Source organism: Pantherophis guttatus, chromosome 15, assembly GCF_059756535.1.
Source record: "Pantherophis guttatus breed Tessera chromosome 15, ASM5975653v1, whole genome shotgun sequence".
NCBI classification, from domain to species: Eukaryota; Metazoa; Chordata; class Lepidosauria; order Squamata; family Colubridae; genus Pantherophis; species Pantherophis guttatus.
In genome coordinates, this window is record NC_142077.1 from 20068014 (window position 1) to 20095926 (window position 27913).

Sequence of the window (27913 nt, forward strand, 5' to 3'; positions counted from 1 at the left end):
CCCACAGGCATGAAAATTTCCTGGGGGACTTTGGGCCAATCCCCAGGAGACTCTTGAGTTCCAGTCCCGCCTTAGTGCTTTTTGATTGCGGGTGTGAAAGTTGGAAATATTTTCTCAGACTGATGTGTGGTTGGAGAGCAGAACAGCTTCCATGGGTGCCTCTCCCTAGAAACCAGGAAGTCCCCCCTCCCCTCTATTCACCCCCTTCTTGGACCTGGATGAAATTATGCAGCATTGAAGGTTTGTGACCTGGTCAGTGATGCGGCTGCCTTTAGACAGGATCCCCTCAATCTCCTCCTGGGGAGAGTCTCCAGGTCCCCTTTCTCTGGGCATCTTCTCCATCCCTTCACAGACAAGACAAGCTTGGAAAAGGAGCAGAGAAATTGCTTTAGGTAGAAATTATAGAGTGGAAAATTAAAGGACCTGAAATCTACTATTTTAATTCTACGGTTGATGAAAGAAAAAAAACTACAGTGGCAATTTCTTAATATAGTTTAATATTTATTTATTATTTTGGTGTGAAGCACATACAAAAAAAACCCCCAAACCAATCCCAAACTGAAATCCCAGAAGCTCTTCTGCTGAACACTTTCTGCAAAGGAGGTTTTTATGAGGAAATCAAGAAAGAATTATATAAGAGAGATGAAGATTTCCCTCCCCAGCTGAGAGCCAGTCAAACATAGCATTTCACATCATTCCGGCATTTTCACGGAGAGGATCAGGCAACCAGGCTGTTCCCACAGCTTCCTCCTGGCCTCTTTTCCTGCTCACTCTCTCTGTCTCACACTTTTAGCTGTAGGAATAAGTGCCCAAATTATTTTTTATAAGGTGTCACATTCAATAGTTGTTGCAGAACAGAAAATTTCTCTGAATGACTCTTACAGAGTTCTCTTTATTGAGCTGAAAGGGAAGAGAGCTAGAAGAATTCCAGTCATTCATTTGAAACATATAGAAATGATTTTCTTTTCCTGCATACTATCAAAATGGAAAGAATTCATATCTCCTTTCAAATAAAAGAACCGTTAACAATTCTTCCAATATCATAATGGTGTTATATCTCATGTTTTTACATTTGTTCTGCCCGTAAGATGCTCCTTTGTGTTGAGGTCTGGCCTCAGAAGGATAATGTAGCACTTGGGGATGAAGATGCAGCCCAGCAGACCAGCACTGGAGGCCAGGATGGAGAAGACCTGCACAGCCACCATGGATTTCCCTTTGGTGCTCAGGTAGGTGGGCACAAAAGTCACCCAGACACTGCAGAAGACCAGCATGCTGAAGGTGATCAGCTTGGCTTCGTTGAAGGCGCCAGGCAGGTTCCTGGCCTGGAAAGCCACCGTGAAGCAGATGGCAGCCAGGAAGCCCATGTAGCTGAGGGTGACGTAGAACATGACAACGGCCCCTTTGTTGCATTGCAGGATGATCTCTCCAGGCTGGGAGGGGAGGTCAGAGTCAGGGAAGGGAGCAGAAACTCCCAGCCAGATGGAGCAGATGATAATTTGGGCAGCAGAACAAGAAAGGATGATGGAATTGGCCAAGCTCTTCCCCAACCATCTCTTCACCCGGTTTCCTGGTTTTGTGGCCAGGAAGGCCAGCACCACCGTGATGGTTTTGGCCAAGAGAGAAGAAATGGCAACTGAGAAGATGAGGCTGAAGACTGTCTGTCGGAGAAGGCAGGTGGCTTTCCTTGGTTGACCAATGAAGAGAGAAGGAGACAAGAAGCAAAGCAGGAGGGAGACCAGGAGGATGTAGGAGAGGTCCCAGTTGTTGGCTTTGACAATGGGAGTTTCTCGGTATTTAATGAAGATGATTAAAACAAGGCCTGTGATTAAGAACAAGAGTAGGGCAAAAGAGACCAGGATGATGCCCAGATGTTCTTCATAAGACAGGAAGGTTATAACTTTGGGGGTGCATTGAACTCGGTCCTTATTTGGGTATTTATAATCTGGGCACTTGGTGCATTTTTTGGTATCTGAGAAAGCAAAAAAAGCAATATTTCTTTAATATTCTGTCCTTTTATCTTACAGAAAATACCTTCTTTGGATAACAGCTGATACCCCAGGCATTTTCCAAGTAGTATTTCTTAACAATTTCATTGACCAGTCACTCCTTTGAAATGGCATAAGGTCTCCTGCTTGAGAAGGGAGTAGGACTAAATGACCTCCAAGCTCCTTTCCAGCTCTGTTCTGATTGATTGATTGATTGATTGATTGATTGATCTACATGACTGGCAGAATATTTGTGTAATGAGTTCCCCCCATAACTATCCACAGCACCACATTATGGACCAGTGACACCTTCTCAGTGATCCTCAAGGGGAGGATCCAATATACAGATTACAGATTAACAGAGTTGGAGGGGACCTTATAGGTCATCTAGTCCACTCCTCCCTGCCTAAGCAGAGACCCTACACCATTTCTGACAAATGGCAGTCCAGTCTCCTCTCGAAAGCTTCCAGTAATGAAGCTCCCAGAACTTCTGAAGGCCTTTCAGAAGGTGGACGTATAACAATTCATCAATTTTCAAAGAACTCAAATGTTCCTAGAAAGATGAATTTAGCAGCACATATCCAAAATGAAAAGCAGAAGAGATATTTCCTCTGCTGTTAGTAAAGCTTGCCCACTCTGCCACCCCCTCCTCCCATCTCTTTCCCAGCTCCTCCTTCAAAGTCTTTTTGATTTACTTCCATTTAGATAAGAAATTGTGCAGGTTAAAAATAAAAAACCAGGTGAGCTTCAATCTGTCTTTTAATTTGGGTCGAATTCCATAAAGCCTCCCATTTTCCTCTGCATGAACCACCTTCCTGAATGGAGAAAGTCCCCTCTGGACAAGGAACGCAGTCGTAGCAGCAAACTGGCTCTCCTTCTCGAGCCCTCTTGACAAATCCAGGATGGCAACTTTCCACACATTTGGACTGAGGCAGGGACTAATCAGAAAAACAAAGAATGCCAAGGAAAAGGTGTTAGGACTCTCCGTCCATGGAAAATGGAGGGAGAAATGGATGGAGACAAGTAGCCTCTGGTCTTCACTGGGGTAAATAGGAAACCTCTGACTACTCCTAAACAGATGCAGGAGGTAAAACAACTGGCAGATTCTTCATTTAGTTCCTTTTGCTTTCGGAATTTAACATTACAATAAAATAATTTTCTATTTACTAAAGTCTAGACACATGGAATTGATTCTTTCTAAGTATGATGATATATTTTTAATAAAACTGATAACAAAGTTTACTGTAAAAGATTTAGGAAATTTTATTCTATTAGGTTTTTTAATATGAAATTAAACTGTGATGGAGAAAGAAACCTCTGACCAGTAAGATCTTGAAAGGTTTCCATAAAACATGGCAAAGCCACTCCACTTAGGTCCCGTCTGTTGAAGAGCTTCCATGAGATGACACCACCTGGCATGGGAGGCCAACCACTCTGGAGACTCTAGGCTTTGCCCACTTGAAATGGGACCTCAGGCTTTGGAAAACAGAGAAAAGACACCAAAATTTCTCTCACCTTATTGAGCAACTTTAGCCGTGAAAGAGCACCTTTTTTGATAAAAAGTCTCTGTCTTTGAGAATACACCAGAAACTCTTCCTTGACATCCTCCTTGGGGAGAACCAAGAAGATTCTGATGCCCAGATCTGCTGTTATCTCTCCATTTTGGTCCAAGTACAGTTTGCTATCAGAAATATTCCAAAATTCATTCTTCTCCAGAAAGGGATGAAACTAGAATGGGAACATCCAAGAATTTGAAAAACAGAAAACTTTATTTCTTATCCCACATTGAATCTTTCTTCCACTATTGTCTAATCTCCAAATATGGTTAAATAGGTTACAAATGCTGCCATTATCTTCAGAAGTGAATGAAAATGTTTGAGAAAAATTTGTCCATCATATACTGACAAAATAGAGAGAAAATATAATTGACACAATTGGTCAATTATAGGGAACATTCTAGAGCAGATGACAAATAAAATGAACAGAGAAAGAAAAAGATGATTCACAAACTCTTTGAAAACAAGAGGTTGATTCCCAGAAAGCATGGGTTGATCAAGAAGAAAGTTGTCAGGCTAATCTTCTCCCTGGTCATTCTGATGGAAAACACCTCCAGATGGAGAGTGGCTGGCTCTGGAGAATTTGATCGCTGAAGAGGGAGCCGGGCTTAGAGAGGGGAGAGGCACTACCGATCAGGGCTTAGTTCTTCATCAACTGATGGAAAAATACATATCAAATAGACCTGCATCATTCTACGCCTGCTTCATAGATCTCAAGGCAGCCTTTGATATGGTTCCCAGGACTAAGCTATGGGAGAAGCTGGAAGCTGCCTCAATTGACCACAGGCTTCTTCATCTATTACATGCCCCACATACTAAGACATCCCTCAAGGTGAGGTGTGATATGCAGGGGTCCCTCTCGAAGTCAGTTAAAACTCAAAAGGGGGTTAAACGGGGGCATTTTGGCCCCCCTGCTTTTCAACTTTTACATAACCAGCATGGTAAAATGGCTGAACAAACCAAATAACCCCCCCACCCAAAAAAATAGGTGACCGAAGCATCGCCCTCCTGCTCTATGCAGATGCCCCTGTGATCCTCTCCAGGACACCAGAGGGCCTGAAAAGAGCCTTGCGAGCCCTTCTCCAGCACTGTAATTACAATCAACTGGGCATAAATGATGAGAAAACAAAGATCAAAAAGGCCAAAACTTGATTCATGGTATCTAAAGGCCCACAAAATAGAGCAGGGAAGCCCCTTCAGATCCCTGGGGGTGGCCATTCAGGCCAAGGGTTCAAGAGAGATGCAGCAGAGTATAAGATGCACCTACCTTTTTTGGTGAGGAAAAGAAGACAAAGAAATCTCCCTCTGCCTCTGAGCAATTTTGCCTCATTGCAGCAAACAGCAAACAGCCTGCTTTATTTTCATTTTCGTTTTCAGCATAGCTTGATTAGCACAAGGAGAAAAAAATCTGCCCAGCAATTTACCTCTTTGCAGTAACGTAGCAGAGCCCTGCGCAAAACAACTGAGAGCAAATCAGCTGAGAATTGGGAGGCCGATCCAATCAACTTGTGCTAATTAGGCTGTGCTGAAGCTGAAAAGAGCTGTTTTTTCTTGCTGTTTGCTTGCAAGGAGGCAGAGGGCAAAGGGTGGGGGCCAGTGGGTGGGCAGGGCTATATTTGGTGTATAAGACCCATCTAAATTTTCACCCCCTTTTAGTGGGGAAAAGGTGCATTTTATACTCTGAAAAATACGGTAACTGGAAACAGAATCTGAGTCAGCAGGAAGATGTTCATGTAAAGAAGGCAAATGCAGCCATCATTTCAGGAAGTATCAGGAAGTGACCATTCTGGTTTGGGGAGACCCCAACTCAAGGACCAGGTCCCCTCGCAGGCACCACACTTGGAGGAGAATTTGCTGTTTTAGAGCTGAGCCAGTGAAGCAGAGAAGTTCAGTCTCCTCTTCATGGATTATATGCAGAGACTGAGCAGCCATCAGTCAGAGAAGCTTTAACTGGGATTCCTGCAGAGAGGAGGGGTTGGGCTAGATGGTCTCAGGGTCTCCTCCAAATTGATAAAGGTTGCCATGCCACAACATGTATCTATTGTGCAGTTGTTGCTCTAGCCCCACCTAGTGGCCGGGGGCAGATAAGCCTAACTGTATGGTCTGAAGCCAGACTCCCTTTTCTCTCAGCCTTTGGAGGAGACGGAAGCAGCCGGTTTGACCGAGACACATGGTCATCCAGAGGCCTCCGTCCCTCACACGGAGCATCGCTGGAGAGGTTCCAGCTGCTTCTTTGTTGGCTGATAGTTAATGCTGCCTATCTCCTATTTATATTTGACTCTCACTCTTTGCATTTCCTCAGTTTCTCCCTGCCCTTTTCTCCCAATGAAACACCCAGATCCACCCCAGGCTCCCTTTCACTGGAGGAGAAGAGGGGGTTTAGCTGCCTGTTGAGCTGCACACAGACCCACCTGCAATGGGGACAGAACAAAGGGGAAATTCCACCATGCTCATCACAAACCCACAAATACAGGAATTTTATTTAAAAAAGAATACGGCATTTTCAAATGAGCAGTTTGTAATATCAAAATGCCATGGTATCTACTCTTTGGAACCATTATTCCCTGAGTAATTGAATTGGACAGATCTGTTGAGTTGGTTCCCCTCCTTCTCCTCTGGATTCCTCCTCCAAAGGATCTAAGATTAATGCATCCATATCGGGACCCCCATACCTGCCACGGCTGCAGCCTTGGAGACCCCAAAGTCTTTTCTCCCTCCTTCCTTCTCCTCCTCGATCTGGAGGAATAAGCGGCATTCAAGGCCTGGGCCAGAGTCTGAATGATACTGTAACATAGATAGTGATTTGGGGCCCGGATCCTGTTCCTTTTCTCCTGGGTCTCCAGTGGGGCTTCCTGGGTGCATCTTCTGCGGCCTTTGACAGAAAAGACGATGTTTGAAAGAGAACAGCGGAAATAAGGATCTTGAAACTTTTCTTCCACAAAGAAAAGGGGTTCAAAGGCAGAATCAATTGGCCTTTCTTTTGCCAGATGACTAAAGTTCAAAATACTATGGATGTATTTGAGAAGTCTGCGCTTTCTATGCTTGTTTATTTTATACCCTATAAAATTTGTGAGGATCCAGACTTTCCCTTCAATGGGTCCTGGGAGACGCATAAACGTTAAATGGAAAGGAAGAATTCTCTCCCAAATGGAGTCAAATTGTATGAAGTGAACAAAGACGTTGACTTGTCTCCACTTAGAGAGGGAATCCCTGAGGGATGCTGTATATCCAGTTGTTGAGAACAGTTGTGATATAACCACACAAATTCCACTCCTGACAAGCATAGGAGGAAAAATCCTCATGAAATTCTCTCCATTTTCTGTGTCTGAAGCAAAGAGGCCAATCAGGGTCCATCTGAAATGGAGGAGCAGGGGGACAATTGCTGGGTACTGGATTCCTTCTTTGGGATTCATCCGGTGGAAAAAGGGGAATTTCCTTTTATCACTCAGAGCCTTTGAAACAATTGTATGACTGATCTAAAAAACAATGAAGAAAGTTGTGTTATATCTGAGGTCAGATCAAGTCCAAAATATTAGATTTTAATAAATCCAACCTGGTTCTCATGAATGTATTAGAATAGTTTGTTAATCAGACATTGTTTAAAATATTAAAGACAGACTATTAGCAAGATTGTATAATTTATCACAATTATATTAACACATGCAAATGCCAACTGGAGTATTCTATTCCAATAAAGGGCCTATTATAATTTTCGAGGTGCATCTTTTAATTGCTGCATCTTTTTTTGCTTCTATATCCCAGATTCTTTCTGGAGGAAATTTTTTAACTTCTTTCTCCAGTTATACAAGAAACAGGCAGACCTCAAAGATTTGTCAGTTGCTTAATCCAAGTTTGGTCTCTAATTGAAGTTTTGTCTGTTCCAACAGCCACAATTTTCAGAGCCTGTCAGTTTCCATAGATTAAATTTCATGCCAATAATACACATATTTTCTGAATTTAGACAAAACAGAAATTGGGTAAATTCCCAAATCAGCTCTGAGGGCAGCAGCTGGAGTCCTTTTACCCACCCCAAGATCCTCCTCAGAGGCTGAGATTGGGTTGGTTCTGCTGGTGGTTTCTCTCTGGAGCCCCAAACATCAGATTGATGGAAGAACATGGGGGAAAACTGGGCCTCAGATACTTTAATCATTGGGGCTGAGGAAGCTGGAGAGCTAAGAGGTTTTCATTTAAGCACCACTTTCACTCCTGCCCTTTCTCTAACTGAGCTCCTTTGAGGATGAGGGAGCCAAGATTCAGGCTCAGAGAAAACAACCCCAGGTAAGGAAAGGTGTTACTTGCTCTAATGGCTGACCATCCATGGCTATGATGTCATTTCACAAAGACCATAACTTTTGAACTTGCTTTATAAATTATCAGATAATTATTAAGACAAAAAAAATCCAAGTCTATACAATCCAATGTGTAAGTATGATAAAATCACATTATCTGTATAAATCAGTGTATTCCAAAAGGAATTTAGCAGGCTAAACATGTGTACCTAGAACAGAACGTATAACAAAATAAAAAGGTTGGAAGGGACCTTGGAGGTCTTCCAGTCCAACCCCCTGTTCAAGCAGAAAACCAGGCATAATAGCAGTAACTGTGAGAGGTTCCTGGACTCTTGGTGGACAACCAATAAAATATGAGTCAAGAGTGTGCAGTGGCAGCCAAAAAAGACAATGCAATCCTAAATTTCATTAACAGAGGGATACAATCAAGATCAAGAGAGGTACTAATACTACCCTATAAAGCCTTAGTAAGACCACACCTAGAATCCTGCATCCAGTTTTGGTCACCACACTATAAAGAAGAAGTTGAGACTCTAGAAAAAGTGCAGAGAAGAGCAACCAAGAGGATTAGAGGACTGGAGGCTAAAACATACAATGAACGGTTGCAGGAACTGGGCATGGCTGGTCTAGTGAAGAGAAGGACCAGGGGAGACATGATAGCAGTCTTCCAGTATTTGAGGGGCTGCCACAGAGAGGAGGGGGTCAAGCTATTTTCCAAAGCACCCAAAGGCCGGACAAGGAATAATGGATGGAAACTGAGAGATTCAACCTGGAAATAAAGAGATAAAGTTGCCTTCAGAAGTTGTGGGAGCTTCATCATTGGAAGCTTTCAAGAAGAGACTGGACCGTCACCTGCCAGAAATGGTGTAGGGTCTGCTTGGACTAGATGACCTACAAGGTCCCTTCCAACTCTCTTAATCTGTATCTATCTATACTATTCCAGACAAGTGGCTCTCCAGTCTCTTCTTAAAAGCCTCCAGTGATGGACCACCCACAATTTCTGAAGGGGAGACGTTCCATTCCTCACCATTAGGAAATTTCTCCTTAGTTCTAGGTTGTTTCTCTCCTTGATTAGTTTCTCTCTTTGGTTTCTTGTCTTGCCTTCTAGTACTTTGGAAAATAGGTGGACCTCCTCTTCTCTGTGGCAGCCTCCCAAATATTGGTACATTGCTATATGTCACCCCTCGTCCTTTTCACTAGACTAGATATACCCAATTCCTGCAACTGTTTCTCATAAGTTTTAATCTCCAGGCCTTTAATAATCTTTTCTGCACTCTTTCCAGAGTCTCTACATCTTTTTTATAATATGGTGGCCAAAGCTGGATGCACTATTCCAAGTGTGGTCTTGCCAAGCATTATAAAGCGGTACCAATACTTCATATGTATTCTTGATTTTATCCCTCTGTTAATGCAACCTAGGACTGAATTAGCTTTTTGGGCTGCTGCCACAGATTGCTGGCTCATATTTAGGTGATTGTCTACTGGGACTCCAAGATCCCTCTCACAGTTACTGCTATGGAGCCAGGTTTCACCTCATCTGTAAGTGGACATTTGGTTCTTCTAGCCTAAGTATGAAACCTTACTTTTCTCTACAATGAATTACAGTTTGTTAGATAGGCCCAGGGTTCAAGTCTATCTAGATCCATCTGGATCATCAGTCTATCTTCTGGTACGTTGGCTATTCCTGCCACTTTAGTGTTGTCTTCAAATTTGATGATTTCTCCATTTCTCCTCTCATCCAAATCATTGATGAAGATGTTGAAGAGAACTGGGCCTAAAATGGAACCTTGGGGTCCCCCACTGCTTGTTTCCCTCCATGCAGACGTAGTTCCATTGAGGACCACAGGCTGACTCCATCTGGGGGGTGATGCCGTCTATCCCACATATTTTTAATTTCCTGAGAAATAGGTTGTGGTTTCTCTGTCAAAGCCTTTCTGAAATCCAAGTACTGTATACTACGTGCCCTGCATTTCATTGGTCCACTAATTTAATCATTTTTGTCAAAAAATAAAATAAGATTTATTAATGATCTGGGTTTTTTTATCCTTCATTATTCCTGGTAAGTCATTCATATTTACACTGAATAAGAAGGGTTTAAATATGCACTCCTTCCCTTCCTCCTTGGTAAGTGTTATGATCTTATAAGGACATCCGCCGGGGGATTGGCTGATTTCACTGGCAGGAACTTTAAATAGCTGTCATTGGCCGGCTGACTTGCTGGAGCCACATAAAAGGAGGCTCACCCGGCAGTTCGTTTTCCTATTGAAAGAAAGTGCTGATCGGACTATAGCTGAGTCACGTCTCTTTTCCCTGCGCTGATCTAACACTGGCGACGAAGGACGAGGAAAGAACCGACAGCAGATCAGCGGGCACGATCGCCACCACCACCCAGAAAAAGAGCTGAATCACTGAAGCGGAATCGCCAAAGCTGAGTCACAGAACCATGTCCAGACCACAGATCTCGCTGGCTCCGTTCGAGCCAAACCAGGAGAAATGGAAGTCCTTCATGGTCCGATTCAGACAATTCCTGGCGGGCAGCGGATTCACCGATCTGGACGACAACAGGAAGAGAGCTCTCTTCCTGGCTCACTGTGGCTCAGGGGTCCTGGAAATGGCCATGGACCTCGTGACACCGAGAGACATCGAGCTGATGCCATGGTCTGAGCTACAAGAAGTCCTTCAGGAACATTACGCTCCATCAAGCACCCCGTTAGCCAACTGGTTCGACTTCCATCAGCGGAACCAGCACGATGGGGAATCAGTCAAGGACTTCATATTGGCGCTCCGGAAAATCGCGGCCAGCTGCGAGTTCGAGAATGTGGATGTCCAGCTAAGGGACCTAATTGTCTTCGGAATGAGGGACAGCACAGTCCAAAAGAAACTCCTCAGCCGGAAGAAAGTGTCCTTAAAAGATGTGATCGAAGAAGCTACAGCCGCCGAATCTTCTGACAGAGCAGTAGCCGTGATGCGGAGATCCAAGGGGATCGACAAGATCCACAGGGATCCCCAACAATCTTCAGACGAGACCACCACTGGGTCTGACTCTGAATTTGAAATGGCTGTCCATAAGGTCACAAGACCCCAAAGGCAGAAAAAGCCTCAAGATGGTGGCCGGGAGGAATGCTGCGCCAGCTGCAACGGGGACCATCCACGTGCCAGATGTCACTGGCGGGATGCGACCTGCAGGCGCTGCAGGAGAAAGGGCCACATCGCTGAGGCATGCAGAGCGGCAGAACCAGTCTCAGAGGCTCCCAGGACCATGGACCGCGAATACCAGAGGTCATCCAAACGGTCCCAATACCCCCGGCGAGACGGAGAGAGCCACGTAAAGAGCAGAGGGGTCCATCAGATCACTATAGCGCATGCCGCTGCCAAGGGATCCAACAAGTTCCACGTGACCCGTTCACGTGGAAAGGACACCATGCCCCATGGAAATCGACTCGGGATCGCCTTACTCGATCATAGACTGGGGGGCAGCTGAAGAAGCTCAAGCTGCAGCTATCCAAAAGACACCTCGAACTGCTGCAAGCAAGATGTTCTGTCCCCGTCCACACACACACACAAACACAGCCAGCCGAGGGTTAAGGAAGCACTTGGCACACACCCAGGTCTTTATTTAACTTGGCAGCAATATACACACCGTCTGCCAAATGCTTTTATTTCCACAGAAACAGAAAGATAATATACTCAGCGTACAAGAGTCCAACAGAAAATAATATTCCTCTCCGCAGTTTCGGACGATGCTTTAGTGACTATCCAAGGTTTATTTTTGTTCGTCACAAGGATCACTGGCCACCACCCTCTATTATATAGTCTCTGGGGTGTGGTCCAGTGACTCAGTTCTAATCTCTAGCACGCCTCCTGAGCTACTGCAATCGTTTATCACGCCTTCGGAGGCGTGCGTCCAGGAATGATGTCTCTCCTTCACTCTCATCCGAGACACCTGTCTCCTTGCTAATCTCCTCTCCCTCGGCCAGCACCTGAGACAGTGCCAGAGGGGAGGGGCCTGGAGAGGGAGGCCTGGCTGAGTCCTTTTCCTCATGCTCAGAGCTTTCTTCCTCCGATGGGATAGGCTCAGAGGGCGGGGCCACAACACTATCCCCCACCGCAGGGCCCTTCCCCTGGGTCTGACGGTCGGGATGGGGTCGGGACAGGAACTGTTCGTGGAAAGCCCGCACCAGGTCAGGGGCCTGAATGGCAGACGCGTCCACCCAGGTGAAATCCTCAGCCCTGTACCCCTTCCAGGCGATGAGGTATTGGAAGCGCCCCTTCAGCCAACGGGAGTCCCGGATACTGTCCACCTCGTACGTCGAGGCGTCGTCCTCGTCGGCTGCAGCTGGGGGGGGCAGGCGTCGTCGGGCGGCGGAGATGGCTCGCGGGGCCTCAGGGACCAGGAGGGACCAATGAAAAACGGGGTGGAGCTGCATGGAGCGGGGTAGAGTCAACCGGTAGGCCACCAGGTTGATGACCGCCTTGATAGAGAAGAGACCGATAAAGCGGTGGGCCAGTTTCCTCACTGGCCGGTCCGTGGGGAGGTGTTTCGTGGACAGCCACACCCGATCTCCTACTTCCAGTGGTGGCGTCGCCCGGCGGGCGCGATCGGCGAACCGTTTATAATCCTCTTTTGCCCGGATCAGCTGCCGCCGCACCAGTTGCTGCACCGCCTGCAGCTCCGAGAGGAAGTCCCGGGTCTCGGGAACAGGGGAGTCCATGATGATCAATGGGAAAAGCCGTGGATGGTATCCGACATTGGCATGGAACGGGGTCATCTGGGTGGAGGTGTGTTGGGAGTTGTTAAAGGCAAACTCCGCCAGGGGAAGGTACTTGGCCCAGTTGTCCTGATCTGGTTGACAAAACAGCGGAGGTACTGCTCCAGTATGCCGATGACCTTCTCCGTGCCCCCGTCAGTCTCCGGATGGTGCGACGACAACAGGCACACCTGCACCTCCAGCGCGGCCATCAGGCTTTTCCAGAAGCGGGCCGTGAACCGGGCCCCACGGTCCGAAACCACCCGATCCGGCAGGCCGTGGAGGCGGAAGATGTGCTGCAGGAACAGGCAAGCCGTGGTGCGGGCCGAGGGCAGGCTGCGGCACGGGATGAAATGTGCCATCTTCGTGAGCGCATCCACCACCACAAGGACGGTCGTGAATGTAGCGGACGGGCAGGTCAGTCAGGAAGTCCATGGAGATGGCTCCCCACGATCTCTCTGGTGTCGGCAGCGGCTGGAGGAGTCCAGGAGGGGGGCCGGACGCGGCTTTGGCCTGTCGGCACGTCACACAGGACATCACGTAGGCGTGCACGTCGTGCCATACCCGAGGCCACCAAAAAGTCCGCGTCACTAAGTTCAAAGTCTTAAAGAAGCCGAAGTGCCCCGCCTGTCAGCTTTCCAAATTAGGCTCTCTTCCAGCGCTGACATAACAAGATGAACTTTTACCTAGTTTTGTATGTACAGATAGTGTTTCCTGGGAGACGAGGATGGGGGCTACATTCCTGTGAAAAGAACGTGCTGGGAGGTAGAAATGGATCTGCATGATGGCCAATGGGACATTGGGGTTGGAGAGCAGAAGAGGAGGGGGTTGGAAGGAGGGGCCAGTTTGGCTGCAAAATGAAATCAGGAATGTCGGACTCAGCTATTCTTAAAATAAAAGTGATTCATTAGAGTTTGCGTTTGAGAATGAAGTTTATTCAAGATAGCACCGAAACCTGACACCGCCGTGGGGTTGTCATGGCACTGGTTCATGACGAGGGCTCGGAGCGGACTCATGGGCACGTACAGCCGACCCCGGTGCCTGAGCAAGCCCTCCTCCACGGTCCATGGGGACGCGGGGCCGACGTCCGCTCTCCGCTGCTGCGACCAGTCGTCCCGTCGCTGCGCTTCCAGCACCTGAGCCCGCAGGTCCACCGGTTCCTGGACCGTGGCCAAGGAGTCCGCTGGCAGCACTGTCCGGGGGGGAAGGGAGTCCTTGGGGCAAAAGTATTCCGGCTTACGGGATAGCATGTCCGCCCTCTGGTTGAGGTTGCTCAGAACGTACGTGACGTGGAAGTTGAACCGGGTGAAAAACAACGACCACCGGATCTGCCGCCTGTTCAACTTCCTGGCCGTGATGAGGTGCTCCAGGTTCCGATGATCCGTCCGAACCTCCACCTGGTGTCGGGCCCCCTTGAGGTGATGTCGCCAAGCCTCGAACGCGGCCTTGATAGCCAGCAACTCCTTTTCCCAGATGGTGTAGTTGCGCTCGGAAGGATTGAGTTTCCGGGAGTAGTAAGCGCAGGGAAAAAGAATGCCGCCATCCACCAGAGCCTGTAGCAGCACCGCCCCAATCGCCACGTTGGACGCGTCCGTCTCAACCACGAACGGACGGTGTGGATTGGGGTGCCTCAGGACCGGCTCCGTGACGAAGGCCTGCTTGAGGACCTCGAAGGCCTGCTGCTGCGGGGGCCCCCACTGGAACGGGACCTTCTTCCGAAGGAGCTGGGTCAACGGCAAGGTCAGGGTGGCAAAGCCCGAGATGAAGGTCCGATAGTAGTTGGCGAATCCCAACAGACTCTGAACGTCCTTCACCCGACACGGGGGTTCCCAACTGCGCAAGGCCTCCACCTTGCGCGGGTCCATCGCGATGCCCTCGGGGGTGATGATGTGCCCGAGGAACTCTATGGAAGTCTGGAAGAAGTAGAGGCACAACCCCCCTTGGCGTCTCCGCATCCGCTCCTGGGCCGTCAGTTGTGGTCTGGCTGCTCCGAGCTCCATGGGCTCCTCAGCCATCGCCACAAAACGCGGTGCGGTCCTGGGTGCTGTCGGTGCGAAACGCGGGGGTGCCGACGCTGTCGGTGGTTCTGGAAGAGCCCGACAGGGCTGTCGCCGTTGCAGGCGCCTCCACACGAACCAGCTCATCCTGCATCTCGTCGGAGAGGCCGTCCTGGAAGGCATCCATCAGCGCCGCCTCATTCCAAGCTGAATCCTGGCCTAGCAGTCGGAACTCCGCAATATAGTCCTGCAGGGGGCGCTTGCCTTGGCGGAGGTTCTTGATGTGCCTCGCTGCTGTCTGCACCCAGAGGGGGTCTTCAAACATGGTGCGCAGGTGTTGCAAAAAGCCCTGATAGTCCAGGAGCAAGGGGCTATTTTGCAGCAACAGGGACGTGGCCCATCGGGCGGCAGTGCCAGAGAGGGAGCTGATAACAAATGTCACCCGAGCCCGGTCATCCAGAAAATCCTCCGGCCTCATCGCCATGATGGCTGCGATCTCCGCTAGATCGGCTTCACCCCCAATACAACCCGCAAAGCAAAGCAAACAACTCACAGCCACCACGGAGTTTCAGAAGCAGAGACGTGGTGTTTGCGCTAAACTTCCAGGGCCTGCCGAAGTGGAGCTGGACGATGGACGAACCTGCAGACGGCACATTGACCAGCTCCGGAAAAGGTGGAGGGAAGTCAAGGGAAACCACCCCGATGAGGTAGACCTGTGCCACCCCAATGAGGTAGGCCTGCAACACCCCGATGAGGTAGGCCTACAACACCCTGAGGAGGTAGACCTGCCCCACCCCGACGGGGCAGGCTGGCACCAACCTGGCACGGCAGGCCGCCTCCACCCCAGCGAGGCAGACGAGGTAGACCGGCACCAACCCAACACGATGGGCCATCATCTCACCAACAACACTGACTGGCGATTCCCCAGCAAAAGGGACTCCCACCATCATGACGGGGTAGACTGACGACAACCCAACATGGCAAGCCTACACCGACCCAGCGGGGTAGGCATCCACCACCCCGGCAAGGGAGACCGACACTACCCCATCGGGGGAGGCCTACCCAACCCCGACAAGGTAGGCCAACCCCACCCCAGTGGGACCGGCCAACAACAACCACAACTACAAGCGGGAGCACATCCATGGGGATGTTCCGCCACCGCCGACAGCGAGAGACCCAGAACAAGAGGCAAAGAAAAGGGAAAAGAGCCAAGGGTCCTACCGCGATTCAGCTGTCCAGTCTGAGCGAGAGGCGAACGCCAGGAACCGAGCATCCGTCATCCCGGCCAGGAAGAGGGACCTCACTGACCGCAGAACGATTCCTCCACTCCAGCCGGAGGCGCTAGGCGAGGCCCCGCACACTCAACGGCCGAGTCCCGGGATGTTCCACCGCAGGGACAGGAGAGAGCAGAAGGCCAACTCGTTCGGAGCAGCGTCGATGAAAGAACTGAGCCGCACAGGTCAGGTAGGACTATTAGCCGCCCCGCCTACCTGCGCGATTACGTGACCTATGTCGGCCACGGATTGACTGACTAAGAACTAGGAGGGGAGGGGTGTTATGTCCTTATAAGGACATCTGCCGGGGGATTGGCTGATTCCACTGGTGGGAATTTTAAATAGCTGTCATTGGCCGGCTGGCTTGCCGGAGCCGCATAAAAGGAGGCTCGGCAGCTCAGCCGGCAGTTCGTTTTCCTATTGAAATAAAGTGCTGATCGGACTATAGCTGAGTCGCGTCTCTTTTCCCTGTGCCGATCTAACAGTAAGCATGGATCCTTCTTCTCTTGGCTCCATTGAGTCCAAACCTCCCTCTCAAACAAGGGCTTGGATCAGGGCCAACAGTCTAAGCTCCATTTTGAGGGCAAAACATTTTCTCCATCATATTTCTCTGTTTATTGAGTCAAATGTTGCACTAACATCTAGAAAGCAGCAAAACTTGTTTTACCTCACTGATATAGATTAGACATTTCAAGACAAATTTGTTGCCAATATTAGATTGTTAACTTGTGCATTATTCCTTATAAAATCTATATAGCTTTTAATTCTACCTAAAATCTTCTGGTTCTTCTGCAAGGAATGCATTTTTTCTCAAGTTTAACTAAGAGGATCATGGCATAAATTTTAACCACAATATCTGCTAGTCTATTTGGCCTATAATTTTTATTCCATTTTTTTAGATAGGTAAAATGCTACTATTGCCAACTTCAATCTCAGTGGATAGGGCAGGCATCATTTATCTGTGAAAATGAAGATGCTAATAGGGGCCCCAACAACCAAGGATACTTTTTGATCGGTTAAATAATTGGTAGAATGTCTTCTCCAGGGAATGTATTGCTTGTATTTCAGGCCTTTTATGATGAATCTCAAGATGAACATAATGGGGTAAAATATTGACATTTTTGATAATATGGAGAAAATAATATGCAGCTCTTGAATTCCATGAAGAAGACATGATTACATCTATTGTTCACCCACCACCACCCACCCCTCACTTTACCAGAAGGAGAAACACACACACAAACCTGTGGGACTTTGTAGGTGCCTCCTAATGTTGACATCTGGATGGAGATGTCCCTGTCAGCTGCATCAAGAAGAGCCAGAAGGTTCTCCTTCCTTCCACAGCCGTAGTTGGGGACATTGGCTTCTCCAGTGGAGAGAATGTCCAGCAAGGCATCTGAAGTGTGGAAAGGGCTCAAATGGTTGTCATGGATGTTGTAGCCAAGTGTGAGATTGTGCAAGAGATGGGAATTCTTGTTGGCCAGTTGAATGTTGAAAATGAACCGTAAGCCATATGAAAACCAATGAAGACTCCTATTGTTAAAACATGTTATTATAATCAAAAGCAACAATAAATACTGATTTTAATATATAATCCTCCAGAAGTCTATTGAGCCTTAAGCCAACATTGATCCAAAAGCAATGATCAGTTACACAAATATGGGAATGGCTGTGGTATGGCAACTACAACTGATTTCACCACTACTTTAAATTCATTATTCAAGTGATAAATTAAGGATTGAAGTGAGAAAGGAAAATAATCTGCAGCCCTTTCAGCTTTTTTCAGATCCATTTTTGGATTTGAGTCTCTTTCACAAAATCAGACAAAAGAGAGAAGCCATGGAAATCAAAATCATTCAGGAAATTAGACATATTCCCCAATATAGGAAGAAATGAAAAATAAAAAACTGAAAAGAAGGAGAGGGTTAGAATGGATGGATGACTGAATGACTTACAAATCATGGAAAACAAACTGAAGAGAAGGAGCCATGTTGAAAAGCAACTTTCTATGCAATCTTTCACTTCCAGTGAGGACTATACCAATGAAATGGTCTCCTGGGCTGTAAAAGCTCTGTGGTTGTTTTCCATCCTGGTTCTCTGAACTCAGCGGGCATTTCATTCTCAGCTTCCCAGAGACTGGATGGGACAAAAGCAGCAGCAGAAGCAGAAGCAGGAGGTCCATCATTCATGGTGTGAATCAATGAATCCCTTTCCTGTTTCTAAAGAAGAATTAGAAGAATCAAAGGACTCTCACAAGGTGGAATCTGAGGTGTCTTTCCTGATTCAAATACAGAGAAACACTCAGCTTCATCTGGAAAGGAGAGAGACGTACATTCAAGAGCACAGACTCTGCCTGTCCCTAAACTCCATATTTCTCTGCCCAAAGTCTCCCCTGGAGGATTCGGCCAAAGAGCAGAGCTGAAACTTTTACCATAATTCTCCCTCTCAGGAGGGATCCCTGGATAATTCAGCTAGTTCTTGCAGTCAAAGATTGTTGGGAAATTCTCTAGAGGGAAATGAAAGGGAAATAATCCCCATGTCATTCATAATAACAGGGGCAGAGATGAAATTAAATCAGTCATGTAGAATTGAGAGGTTTGGGAGGTCCATGCTTGAAAGTGGCCCCGGAGGGAATACACGGCACCTGTGGCTGAAAAAACAAATAAACCTGATATTTATTTGCATAGTGATGAAAGACAAAACTCTGGGGGCCAGTTAATGCCGGAGCATGTCACAGACCTGAAATAGCTGCCAGCTGAGTTGGAACTTTATTTTGAAAGCTAATACTCAAGAGCACCACACAAAAGGGCTGATGCAATAGTGTGGCCAGACTCCAAGAACAAAATCAACCTTAGTGAACAACTAGTTTTTCAAACTTTGCAGAGTTAAATAAATCACATCCAGAGAGAGAGAGAGAGAGAGAGAGAGAGAGAGAGAGAGAGAGAGAGAGAGAGAGAGAGAGAGAGAGAGAGAGAACCTAATGGTTACAGAATCTAGTATACCAGTATATCATATTCTAGTATTATTTATTATATCCTTATTATTGTTTCCCTTCATTCCACACTTTTTATTTAAATGATGGAATGCTTTCCATCGCGGGAATCATGTGACTACATGATAACTCTTAATTGGCATGCTCCAGATGGAATAAAAGAGGCCACCACTCAGGCTGGAAAGTCCAAAAAGTGGCTACTCCTGCAACAAGAAAAATCACAAACAAAACCCATTCATACCACAATGACCACACCAGTTTTTGGAAAAGTTTATTCTCAGCAGGTCTTCTTCAGGAATCACTTGCCACTCTTTAAGTTCTTTCACTGGTCCTTTTACACAGGTGTAGTGGTCCACCCTTTGTCTTTAGGTTTCAGTAGTCAGCAGGACTTGGTAGGACCTGTCCCAGGCTTGGCTAAGTTTGTCCTCACGTCAGGTTTTATCAGGACCCAATCACCAGGCTGGAACTTATGAACGGCAAAATCGAGAGGTAGGGTTTGAGCCAGGAGTCCTTTGATTCTGAGGTAAGATGAAGAAGAAGAGAGGCCACGTATACAGTTCTTTACGAACATGTCTTTAGTTCCCTAGTGTGGAATTTCCCCCATTCTGTCCAAGCGTGGTAATCCAAACATCATTTGGCAAGGCAAGGGTAAAGATTTGGTTCACAGCAGAGATGATTTTGCATTCCATGGAACATGACATTCCCACTGCCTCCATTATTAATTGAAGCACTTTTGCAGTAAAATGAGTCTCTTGGTTGCTGTCTATAGCTTCTACTGTCCCATATTTAGGTATTATCTGTTAATTTTGGTGACTACTGCTGAGTGGCTCTCATGGCTGGATAAGCCTCTACCCATCCAGTCAAGTGATCCACTATCACCAATAAATATCTAAGTCTCCCCACTTAAGTTAGTCTAATGAAATCAACTCAAATGCATTGAAATGGTCTCACGCTAAAGTAGCCCTCCCTTCTCTTTCTACTGCTCACATTTTCTTTAACTAGTTCTCACCTAACACTAAACATTCAGTTCTTTCTGCCGCTGCCATCCTGGCTTCCAAGTAGCGCCTCAAGCTTCAAAGAAATTCAAAGCTTGATTTCACAAGCCTGTGCAAACCAACTTACCTAAATGTCTTCTCTTACCTGCTACCACTTTCTCTTCCCATCTATAAACAAATTAACCCCTTCTCAGCACCAATATCTGATCGTCCTTCTAAATCTCCTCGTAAACTGAGCTGGATTCAAACAAAAACAAGCATACTCTCATCAAGATCACCCTCACTTGAGGAGGGGCACTAGGGCTCCTCCAAAAGTCAACTTTCTGCTTTCCTTCACTAACACTGCCATAGCTGCCACTGCTTGAACACAAACTGGAAAACCTTAACAGGCAGGATCTAACATTTTAGACAAAAATGCCACTGACTCTCCCTTACTACATATTGTAATTTCTAACTCATCTCTGTAACAATTCCTAAAAGGGCAGCAACTTGTGCTGCTAACAAACAAACAAGCAAGCAAACAAACAAACAAATAAACAAACAAACATGCCATAGGATAGAGCACCTTGTCTGCTAAGTATGCAAAATGCACGCAGACATAGAGACATAAAAGAGTAAGAAAAGCAGCTTCAAAAATAAAACAAACAATCTAAATGAGGTATTTTGAGTCAATACTCTGAAATATAATTGGGTATGTAAGTATTTGAAACCTCAAAAATGTCCAGAAGGAAAAAGAAAATCAAAATTGTATTCAGAGCCAAACACAATGCAACTGTAAAGGCAGGTATCAGATATCACCCTTTACCCTGCCTTTCTCAGGCTTGTTCAGCAGAGAGGGAAAAAAATGGTGAAAAGAACAAAAACCCGCAGCCCCCCTTTCACCCCTGCACACACACCCCAATCCTCAGAGGACTGGGACTCCCCCCCCATTCTCCAACCCTTGCAATATCTGGGACCCTTAGGAGCCCCTCCCATTCTATGTAGAGCCGCCCCTCCATCTCCCTGCTTCTCTCGCTCCTCCAAGGGAGTGGGGGGGCTGTCCTTGTGTAAAAGAATGATGGGGGAAAGGGAAAATACAGGGAGAAAAATGTTTAAACTACATAGAATTCTCACCTCCTTTCGCCTCTCAGCATCCTTTCAACAAAACAACCCTCTGCATTTCTCTCTAGCCTCACAGACATTTTCCACAAATTTATCTCCCACATCCTCAACACCCAGGCATTCACAGGTCTCAGGATCACTTCGCCTTATCACTCCTTATGAGCTTCGGGACATCTCACACACACCCATTCACATTTGTACTGCAATCAGACTTTTTGTATAAACCAATTTCACATACAAAAATTTCATTTAATGCTTCCTCCATGCAAACCAATCATAATTATTTCAGGGAGCTTTTTCACAAGCCAATTAGCTCCATTTTCTAAATAACTTTTTGTCTGCTGTTGTTAGAGGGTCTCATCCTTCCTGCAAGTTTGGAAATGATTACACACATACACATACACACATATACCACCAAACATTTCCAGACCTGTGGAGGTTGTTGTTTTTTTTTAAATTTTATTTCCTTGGGCAACCTATAACTTATTCTTAAAGCAGTGGGGAAACTCAGAGAGCAGTTTAAATCATAAATATGATTGTGGGCCCTAACTACTTTCTGTTTCCCACAGCTCCAAGCCGAGATGTTTACTTAATTTGCAGGCTGGCCAGATATATCACAATCAATTCTACATGCTATTATTATAGATGCATATCCAGGAATTTTGTAACAGAAATCACACCAAATTGATCAAGTCAAATTATATCAATCTTCCCATTTAGGCAGGTTTTACATTTTTTATTACCTGCTAAAACCCAGGTGGGAAGAACAATAAACAATTTCTTCTTTCTTCTTAGTTCTTTCAGACTTCTCTGGCTCTTTTGAGAATGGTAAATTATCAAGATCTTTATAACACTGCAATATTTCTTTGCCACCCATAGATCTCTCTTTAGGCACTAGATTGTTACTACGTGCCTCTGCCCTGGGGGTGTTCTGTGTGTTCTCATTCTAACTTGGATCTCCCAGTAATCGCTGGCCCATTTTAAAGATCAAGATGTATAAGAGGTATACACATCATTTGCATTTAGCCACGGCTCTCATGAGCAAGTTTGAACTCCACTTTTCTTTTTACAGACAACTTTTACTGCCACAACATTTTTTCATTCATTTTTTTTAATACTATTTTTTGTTTTGTTTTTTCACAACTTGTTTGTAATGTGTTCCAGTGGGATAACATAGCCAAATGGAGAACACGGCCCAATTCTTGTTACTAGTTATTTGTTCCAAACAGGCTACCAGCATGGTTGCCCATTTTTCCCAGGGGATTCCTTTCTGTCAGCTCGAAGCCTGACTAGACTCTCTTTCTTCCTGAGGAGATTTCCCACACCGTTCTATCGGTGCGAAGCCTAACCAAACCCTCTCTTTTTCCCTAAGAGATTTCCCAGACCTCCCCTGCGGGTCCGAAGTTTGGTCAGAGCCCTCTCCTGCACTACAGATTCTTATTCCAACAGTCACACTCCTTTCAAAGCGATCGTCTCTGGCTGATCTCCTCTCGGATAATCAGAAACGCAGATTGGATCTCCGCACATCGCTTCGAGGGCAAACCTCTGAGGAATTTCCCTCGTCTCATTCACACACTCACAAAGCAACACTCCCCTTCCCAAGAGAAAAAAAAAATTCTACTCACCCAGAAGAGCTCAGTTCCATAATCCCCCACAGTGCAAGCCTCTTTGTTAGGCGTTCAGGACAGGCAGAATTGGAACCTGCCAGCAAATGACCAGATCAAAGTCACTGGAGCGCTCTTGACTTCGGTACTGGTCCAAGCTGGTTTCTTCCGTCTGCCTTTAATGAAGGCCACCAAGCCTCAAAGCGGCTCAGTTTGTGGGAAGCTGAATGCAGCCACCTTGAAGAAACTTTGCCTTCAAGTCCCTGTTCGGGCGCCAGAAATGTAAGGTCCCAAAATACACTTGAGTCACCAGAATGCCAAAGAGAGAGAGAGATGAGGCTTGCAAAAAAACAGATTTTATTTATGGCCAAAACCAAAATACTGGGTGGAACTATATCCAGAACATATAGATACAATGCATGCGAGGAGTTAGCCACACCTTGGGGAAGGTATGGCTCCTTTTACACCCTCAGAGACGTCAGCTTAGTACCCAATTCTGGCCTCCTAACTTAGGTTTGTGTATTCCTTGTTGCCCTGCAAGGGGGAATAGAAACTTCCCAATTAGTCATCCTTGAGCATTCCTTTGTTTACTCAATTGGCCCCCTGGCTCTGGAAAGCAGGAGTTTATTCAGATCAAACATAAACTAGGGCTGAGGTATAAATTATCCCTGTTGATGGCTGTAGTTTCAACTGAGATATGTACAATGCTTTTAGATAGATTGATATGAGTTCAGGTCAAATGGCAGGGACATACGTTTGACAAATACCAGATACATTACAGAGGCCTAATAACAATATGTTTGTAACAGGAGATACAAATAGAAAGGAATAATATGTATGATACAAATACAAAGGCCTATATGTATTACAGGAACCTAATGGTACAGAATCTAGTATACCAGTATATCATATTCTAGTATTATTTATTATATCCTTATTATTGTTTCCCTTTCACTATCTTTGGATTTTCTGAATGAAAATGTTCATGCTAGGACTTTCCCTTCTAGGTGCCAATCATTATTATAATATGGCAGCTTTCTCAGCACATGTTATAAGATGTTGGCTGGGCTGTCCTGGCTTATTTTAAATTGCTACACTGCAGAAATGGCTGGAAATTTCTTTTACAGAATCAATAAGAAACTCCACCGGAGAAACAGAGGTAGGAGACAATTAAAAAGACAGAGTTATTATCTACTTAAGTTTAGCAGCAAGTGTGAAGAGATTAGATGCCAGAAATATCAGCTGGCACCTAAGATTTGGGAATAAAGAGCCCAGATAAAGCTGCTGGTGTAAAAATGAATGACAATAAGTTTGTGTTTTTAAAGTCTATTTTTTCCCAGTGGTACCAGAAGAGCAGCTGGACTTTGGCCTCTGGAGACACATGGACATATGTACTATATAGTTACAACCAATATATAGGACATAAACCATGAAAGTAAACATGGCTCTTTTGGGTGAGGGGGATTAACTGGGCTTGAGGGTTTTCCCTGTGCTCAGGCCCAACTTCCTTATGATCTCCATGGCTTTTCAGCAGAAGACTTCACGGGCTGGCCAGTTGCTCCCAATCCAGCAAGGGCATCCCTCTCAGCGGTCCATCACTCCGCCCCCCTGTCCCCCTCAGGTAAGCAGTCTAAATCTTCTGGGGAATGTTTTGAGTGCCCATTACTAAGTACGACAAATGATCATTTTATTAAGTGAAGGAATCAGGCTGAGAGATCAATTCTCTCCCATAACAAATAACCTTTTCTTTTAACCCGGAGAGGCTAGCTGCAGGGAGCTGGAGGAGAGGCAGAGGAGGTGAGAAAGGGCCAGGTATTTTTAGGGAGTCTTAATTTCAAGGAGGTTGGATGGTTGGGGTGAAAACCTGAGGGGGCTAATTTTGCTCTTGTCTTCGTCTCTTACAGAATCGAAACTTTGGAACAACAGCTGGCATTTGAGAAAGAGGAGTACAAGAGCCTCCTCTGCAGAGTTCTGCAGCACGCTGGGGAGAAAAGGGAGCTCCTCACGGAGATTAAAACTCTCCAAGAACAGCTGGAGAGGTGAGAAATATTTAGAAGGGAATCCTTCCTTCCTTGCTTCCATGAATCGATGCGTTGGAGGAAGAGGTAGAACAAGAAAGAAAGGAATATAAAAGCTTCCTCTGCAGAGTTCTGCAGCAAGCTGGGGAGAAAAGGGAGCTCCTCACGGAGATTAAAACTCTCCAAGAACAGCTGGAGAGGTGAGAAATATTTAGAAGGGAATCCTTCCTTCCTTGCTTCCATGAATCGATGCGTTGGAGGAAGAGGTAGAACGAGAAAGAAAGGAATATAAAAGCTTCCTCTGTAGAGTTCTGCAGCAAGCTGGGGAGAAACAGGAGCTCCTCACGGAAAACAAAAGACTGAAGGAACAACTGGACAGGTGAGAAATATTTAGTATCACCTATCATCTATCATGAGAGGGCTAATTTCTGCTTTTCATCATTTACAGGAATTCAAAAATGTTTGAAGAAATGGTAAAAGAAAGAGTCCAACTTAAAGAAGAAATAAAAGACCTTAAAATCAAGAACTGGAAGTTGAGCGAGCAGAAGGCAACAATCCTGCGGAATTTCAGGGAGAGGCTGAGGAGGTGAGAAGCAGGTAGGCAGCAGCCCTGGCTGAGGGAGGGAGAGGACCAGGATTCCTTGAAGCCGCTTGGTTGAACCATGATTCCAGGGTGAAGAACCTACTCTATAAGGGATGGAGGGATAGAGGAAAATTAGAATGGGGAGGCCACATTTGACCACTTACGACAAAATCTCCCTTTCTCTTTCTTCCAGAGGCAGAGACCGACCACCATGCTGAAGGGGCTGAAACATCAGGAGGAGGACTTGGAAAATCTGCTGAGGATCCCAAGATGGCCAGAAACATCTGCCAGGAGCTTCAAGTACAGGGAGCCTCCTCCTCCCCTCCCCCTCTTCCTCCCCCTCCCCCTCCTTTCCCTCCTCGCCCCTTCCTCCTCACCAAGGAGAAATGATTCTCTGTCTCAGCCACATCCAGCCATCCCTGAAAAGTGCAGGACAACAGAAGAACGTGGTCTCCTCGCTCAACTTCCATAGGTTGTTATTGCTTTTTCTTGTTATTTTTCAGTTATCAATACAGTTGTCATTGTTATTATCATCATTATTGTCATTGTTGTTATTTCATTAGTCCTGGAACTGACCAGACTTGAATGACCGGAGTGTCCAACAGTGGCTCATGTCTGCATTCTTGTCTTATCACTTCACAAGTGTGCAGCAGGAGGCCCCAAACACTGGGAGCTCCAGAACAAATCTTCTGGAATCTTCTTCTGAAATCAGGAATTCAAAAATGTTTGAGGAGATGGTTGAGGAACGAGTGGAGCTAAAAGATGAAATAAAAGAACTCAGATTGAAGAACCAGAATTTGAGCGAGGAGAAGGCAACAATCCTGCAGAATTTCAGGGAGAGGCTGAGAAGGTGAGAAATATGGAGATAGCAGCCCTGACTGAGGGAGGGAGAGGACCAGGATTCCTTGAAGCAGCTTAGAAAGAAATGAGATCTCATCCAGCCACTCCTGGAATCATGAAATGGACGCAGGGATTGATGACAAATCCACCCATTTCCTCTATTTAAATTCAAAAGTTAATTTTTTTCATCAGCCTACATAAAATAACATTAGGATTCCAGGATGAAGAATCTACCCTATAAGAGATGGAGGAATAGATGAAAATTAGAATGGGGAGGCCACATTGGAACCCTTACTACTAAATCTCCCCTTCTCATTCTTCCAGAGCCAGAGACTCCATCGCTCACCAACCGCCATGCTGAAGGGGCTGGAACATCCCATGGGGAAGGAGAGGACCAGGAGGAGGACTTGAAGAACTTGGAAAAGCTCCCGAGGAATCCCAAAATGGATTGAAACATCTATTGTACTACAAACATCCCTAATTTTGTAAAATAAAGTTCCAAAAGAAGGGGAAAACTCATGAATGTCTGGCTCCTGACACCTTTTAGTCCTACATGTATAAAGCTAGGTCTACTATGAGGAGCTCCTGAAGGAGAATTTCCAGCCTGTGGAAGACAATGCAGGACTCTGCAAGGAGCTGGAGGAGAAACAGAGGAGGTGAGAAATTTTCTGACAGCATCCCTGATTTTCATTGTTGGTCCAAATTTATCTCTAACCTTGTGATTTTTCTAGAGAGAAAGAACTGAGGAAGAACCTCTGCAGGTGAGTGATGTACAGAGACCAGCTGGTACCACTTAATAGTACAGAGTCCAAAAGAAACACAAGGGCAGACATTAGAACAATGGAAGACAAGAGAGAAACTCTTGAAGACGTGAAACCTTTGATGCTGCCGTATAAACCGGAGAAGGAATGGCTGAAAGCTTCTGGGGAGAATCTCAAAGCCAAGAAAGCCCCACAGAGGCTTCTTCTCAGCCATCCAGAGACTCCCTGGCAGGAAGACTCTTCTGGCATCCCTGGTCAACCTTCCAAAGGAAGGTCCTGGAGCCTCCAGAGGGGTTGGCTGGATGTATCCATAATTCTTCTCCAAGAAAAAGGAGCAGAAACACCTCATTGAAATGTGCAGAAATGGAGGGAAGCATCTGTTCAAGCCATTCAAGATCGACAGACGTCTATGGTGGAGATCCACACTCCATGAATTGAGGTGATCTTCCTTCCGAGGGGATCCTTTGATGGAAAGTGAGGGATCTCCTCTTCCTTTTTCCTCCCATCGAACACGGAAATGGCTTCTCCTCTTGCCTTTTTGGCTGCTGTTCCTCAGGCCTTTGAGGTCCCAATGGAGCTGGATAGGACTCTCCTTCCAGGTCACGTCAGACATCAGATTTGGCTCTGAATCATTCTCATCAACTCCCTGATAAAAATAAAGAAAAGCCCATTAAAATGCAAGAATGAGAGATCCGTCTATGTAAATGGTGGGTTTGTAGCATTGGGTTCCTGCATGGGGGATGGGGTTGGACTAGATGACCATGAAGATGCCTTTCAAAGCTTACATTCTATGATTCTCTGAATGCCTGCAATACAGGCAGTCCTTGACTTATGACCATTCATTTAGCAAGGTTGAAAGTTATGAGAAAGCTGAGAAACGCAACTTAGAAGGCAGATCCTCACAGTGTCCCTGTTTAGGCCTGGAGACTGAACCACAGGAAGAACAGCTGCAGGTTTTGGGTCTGGCTAGTCTGAAGAAAAGAAGAATTAGGGGTGATGTGATAGCAGTATTTCAATATCTGGGAGGCTGCCACAAAGAAGACGGGGTCAAATTATTCTCCAGAGCTCCAGAGGGCAGGACAAGAAACAACGGATGGAAACTGAACAAAGAGAGAAGCAGCCTGGAATTAAGGAGAAACTTCCTAACAGGGAGGACAAGTGACCCGTGGA

General features: G+C 46.2%; 2 protein-coding genes across 4 annotated transcripts; one reads left to right on the forward strand and one right to left on the reverse strand.

Moving 5' to 3' along the window:
• Nucleotides 1-480: 480 nt before the first annotated feature.
• LOC148112062 (vomeronasal type-2 receptor 26-like) lies at nt 481-18351 on the reverse strand. Its single transcript, XM_087879222.1, has 6 exons — nt 17805-18351; nt 17094-17382; nt 6214-7017; nt 3501-3713; nt 2797-2923; nt 481-1969 (listed from the first exon to the last, which is right to left on the reverse strand). The coding sequence occupies exons 1-6, from the start codon at nt 18032-18034 to the stop codon at nt 1059-1061; spliced, it is 2574 nt and encodes an 857-aa protein (XP_087735348.1). The 5' UTR covers nt 18035-18351; the 3' UTR covers nt 481-1058.
• LOC148112063 (uncharacterized) lies at nt 18351-27432 on the forward strand. Of its 3 annotated transcripts, none has more exons than XR_015730038.1 (4): nt 18351-25145; nt 25336-25992; nt 26309-26638; nt 26714-27432. XR_015730038.1 is itself a non-coding variant. In XM_087879226.1 (4 exons), the coding sequence occupies exons 2-4, from the start codon at nt 25529-25531 to the stop codon at nt 26341-26343; spliced, it is 330 nt and encodes a 109-aa protein (XP_087735352.1). In that variant the 5' UTR covers nt 18351-25145; nt 25336-25528; the 3' UTR covers nt 26344-26497. The 3 variants fall into 3 exon arrangements, 1 of the variants encoding a protein (XP_087735352.1); XR_015730037.1 differs by lacking the exon at nt 26714-27432 and having other exon boundaries at nt 25336-25614; nt 25706-25992; nt 26309-26497; XM_087879226.1 differs by lacking the exon at nt 26714-27432 and having other exon boundaries at nt 25336-25614; nt 25786-25992; nt 26307-26497.
• Nucleotides 27433-27913: the final 481 nt, after the last annotated feature.

Excerpts from the sequence above, each read along its gene's own strand:
- LOC148112062 (XM_087879222.1), bottom strand. The coding sequence starts at position 18,034 with ATGATGGACCTCCTGCTTCTGCTTCTGCTGCTGCTTTTGTCCCATCCA. Across the intron at positions 17,383-17,804 it reads CAGTTTGTTTTCCATGATTT|GAGTCTTCATTGGTTTTCAT; the intron begins GTAAGTCATTCA and ends TTTTAACAATAG. Across the intron at positions 3,714-6,213 it reads CAAGGCTGCAGCCGTGGCAG|TTTCATCCCTTTCTGGAGAA; the intron begins GTATGGGGGTCC and ends TTCCCATTCTAG.
- LOC148112063 (XM_087879226.1), top strand. The coding sequence starts at position 25,529 with ATGATTCTCTGTCTCAGCCACATCCAGCCATCCCTGAAAAGTGCAGGA. Across the intron at positions 25,615-25,785 it reads TCCTCGCTCAACTTCCATAG|TGTGCAGCAGGAGGCCCCAA; the intron begins GTTGTTATTGCT and ends TCACTTCACAAG. Across the intron at positions 25,993-26,306 it reads TTCAGGGAGAGGCTGAGAAG|AGCCAGAGACTCCATCGCTC; the intron begins GTGAGAAATATG and ends TCATTCTTCCAG.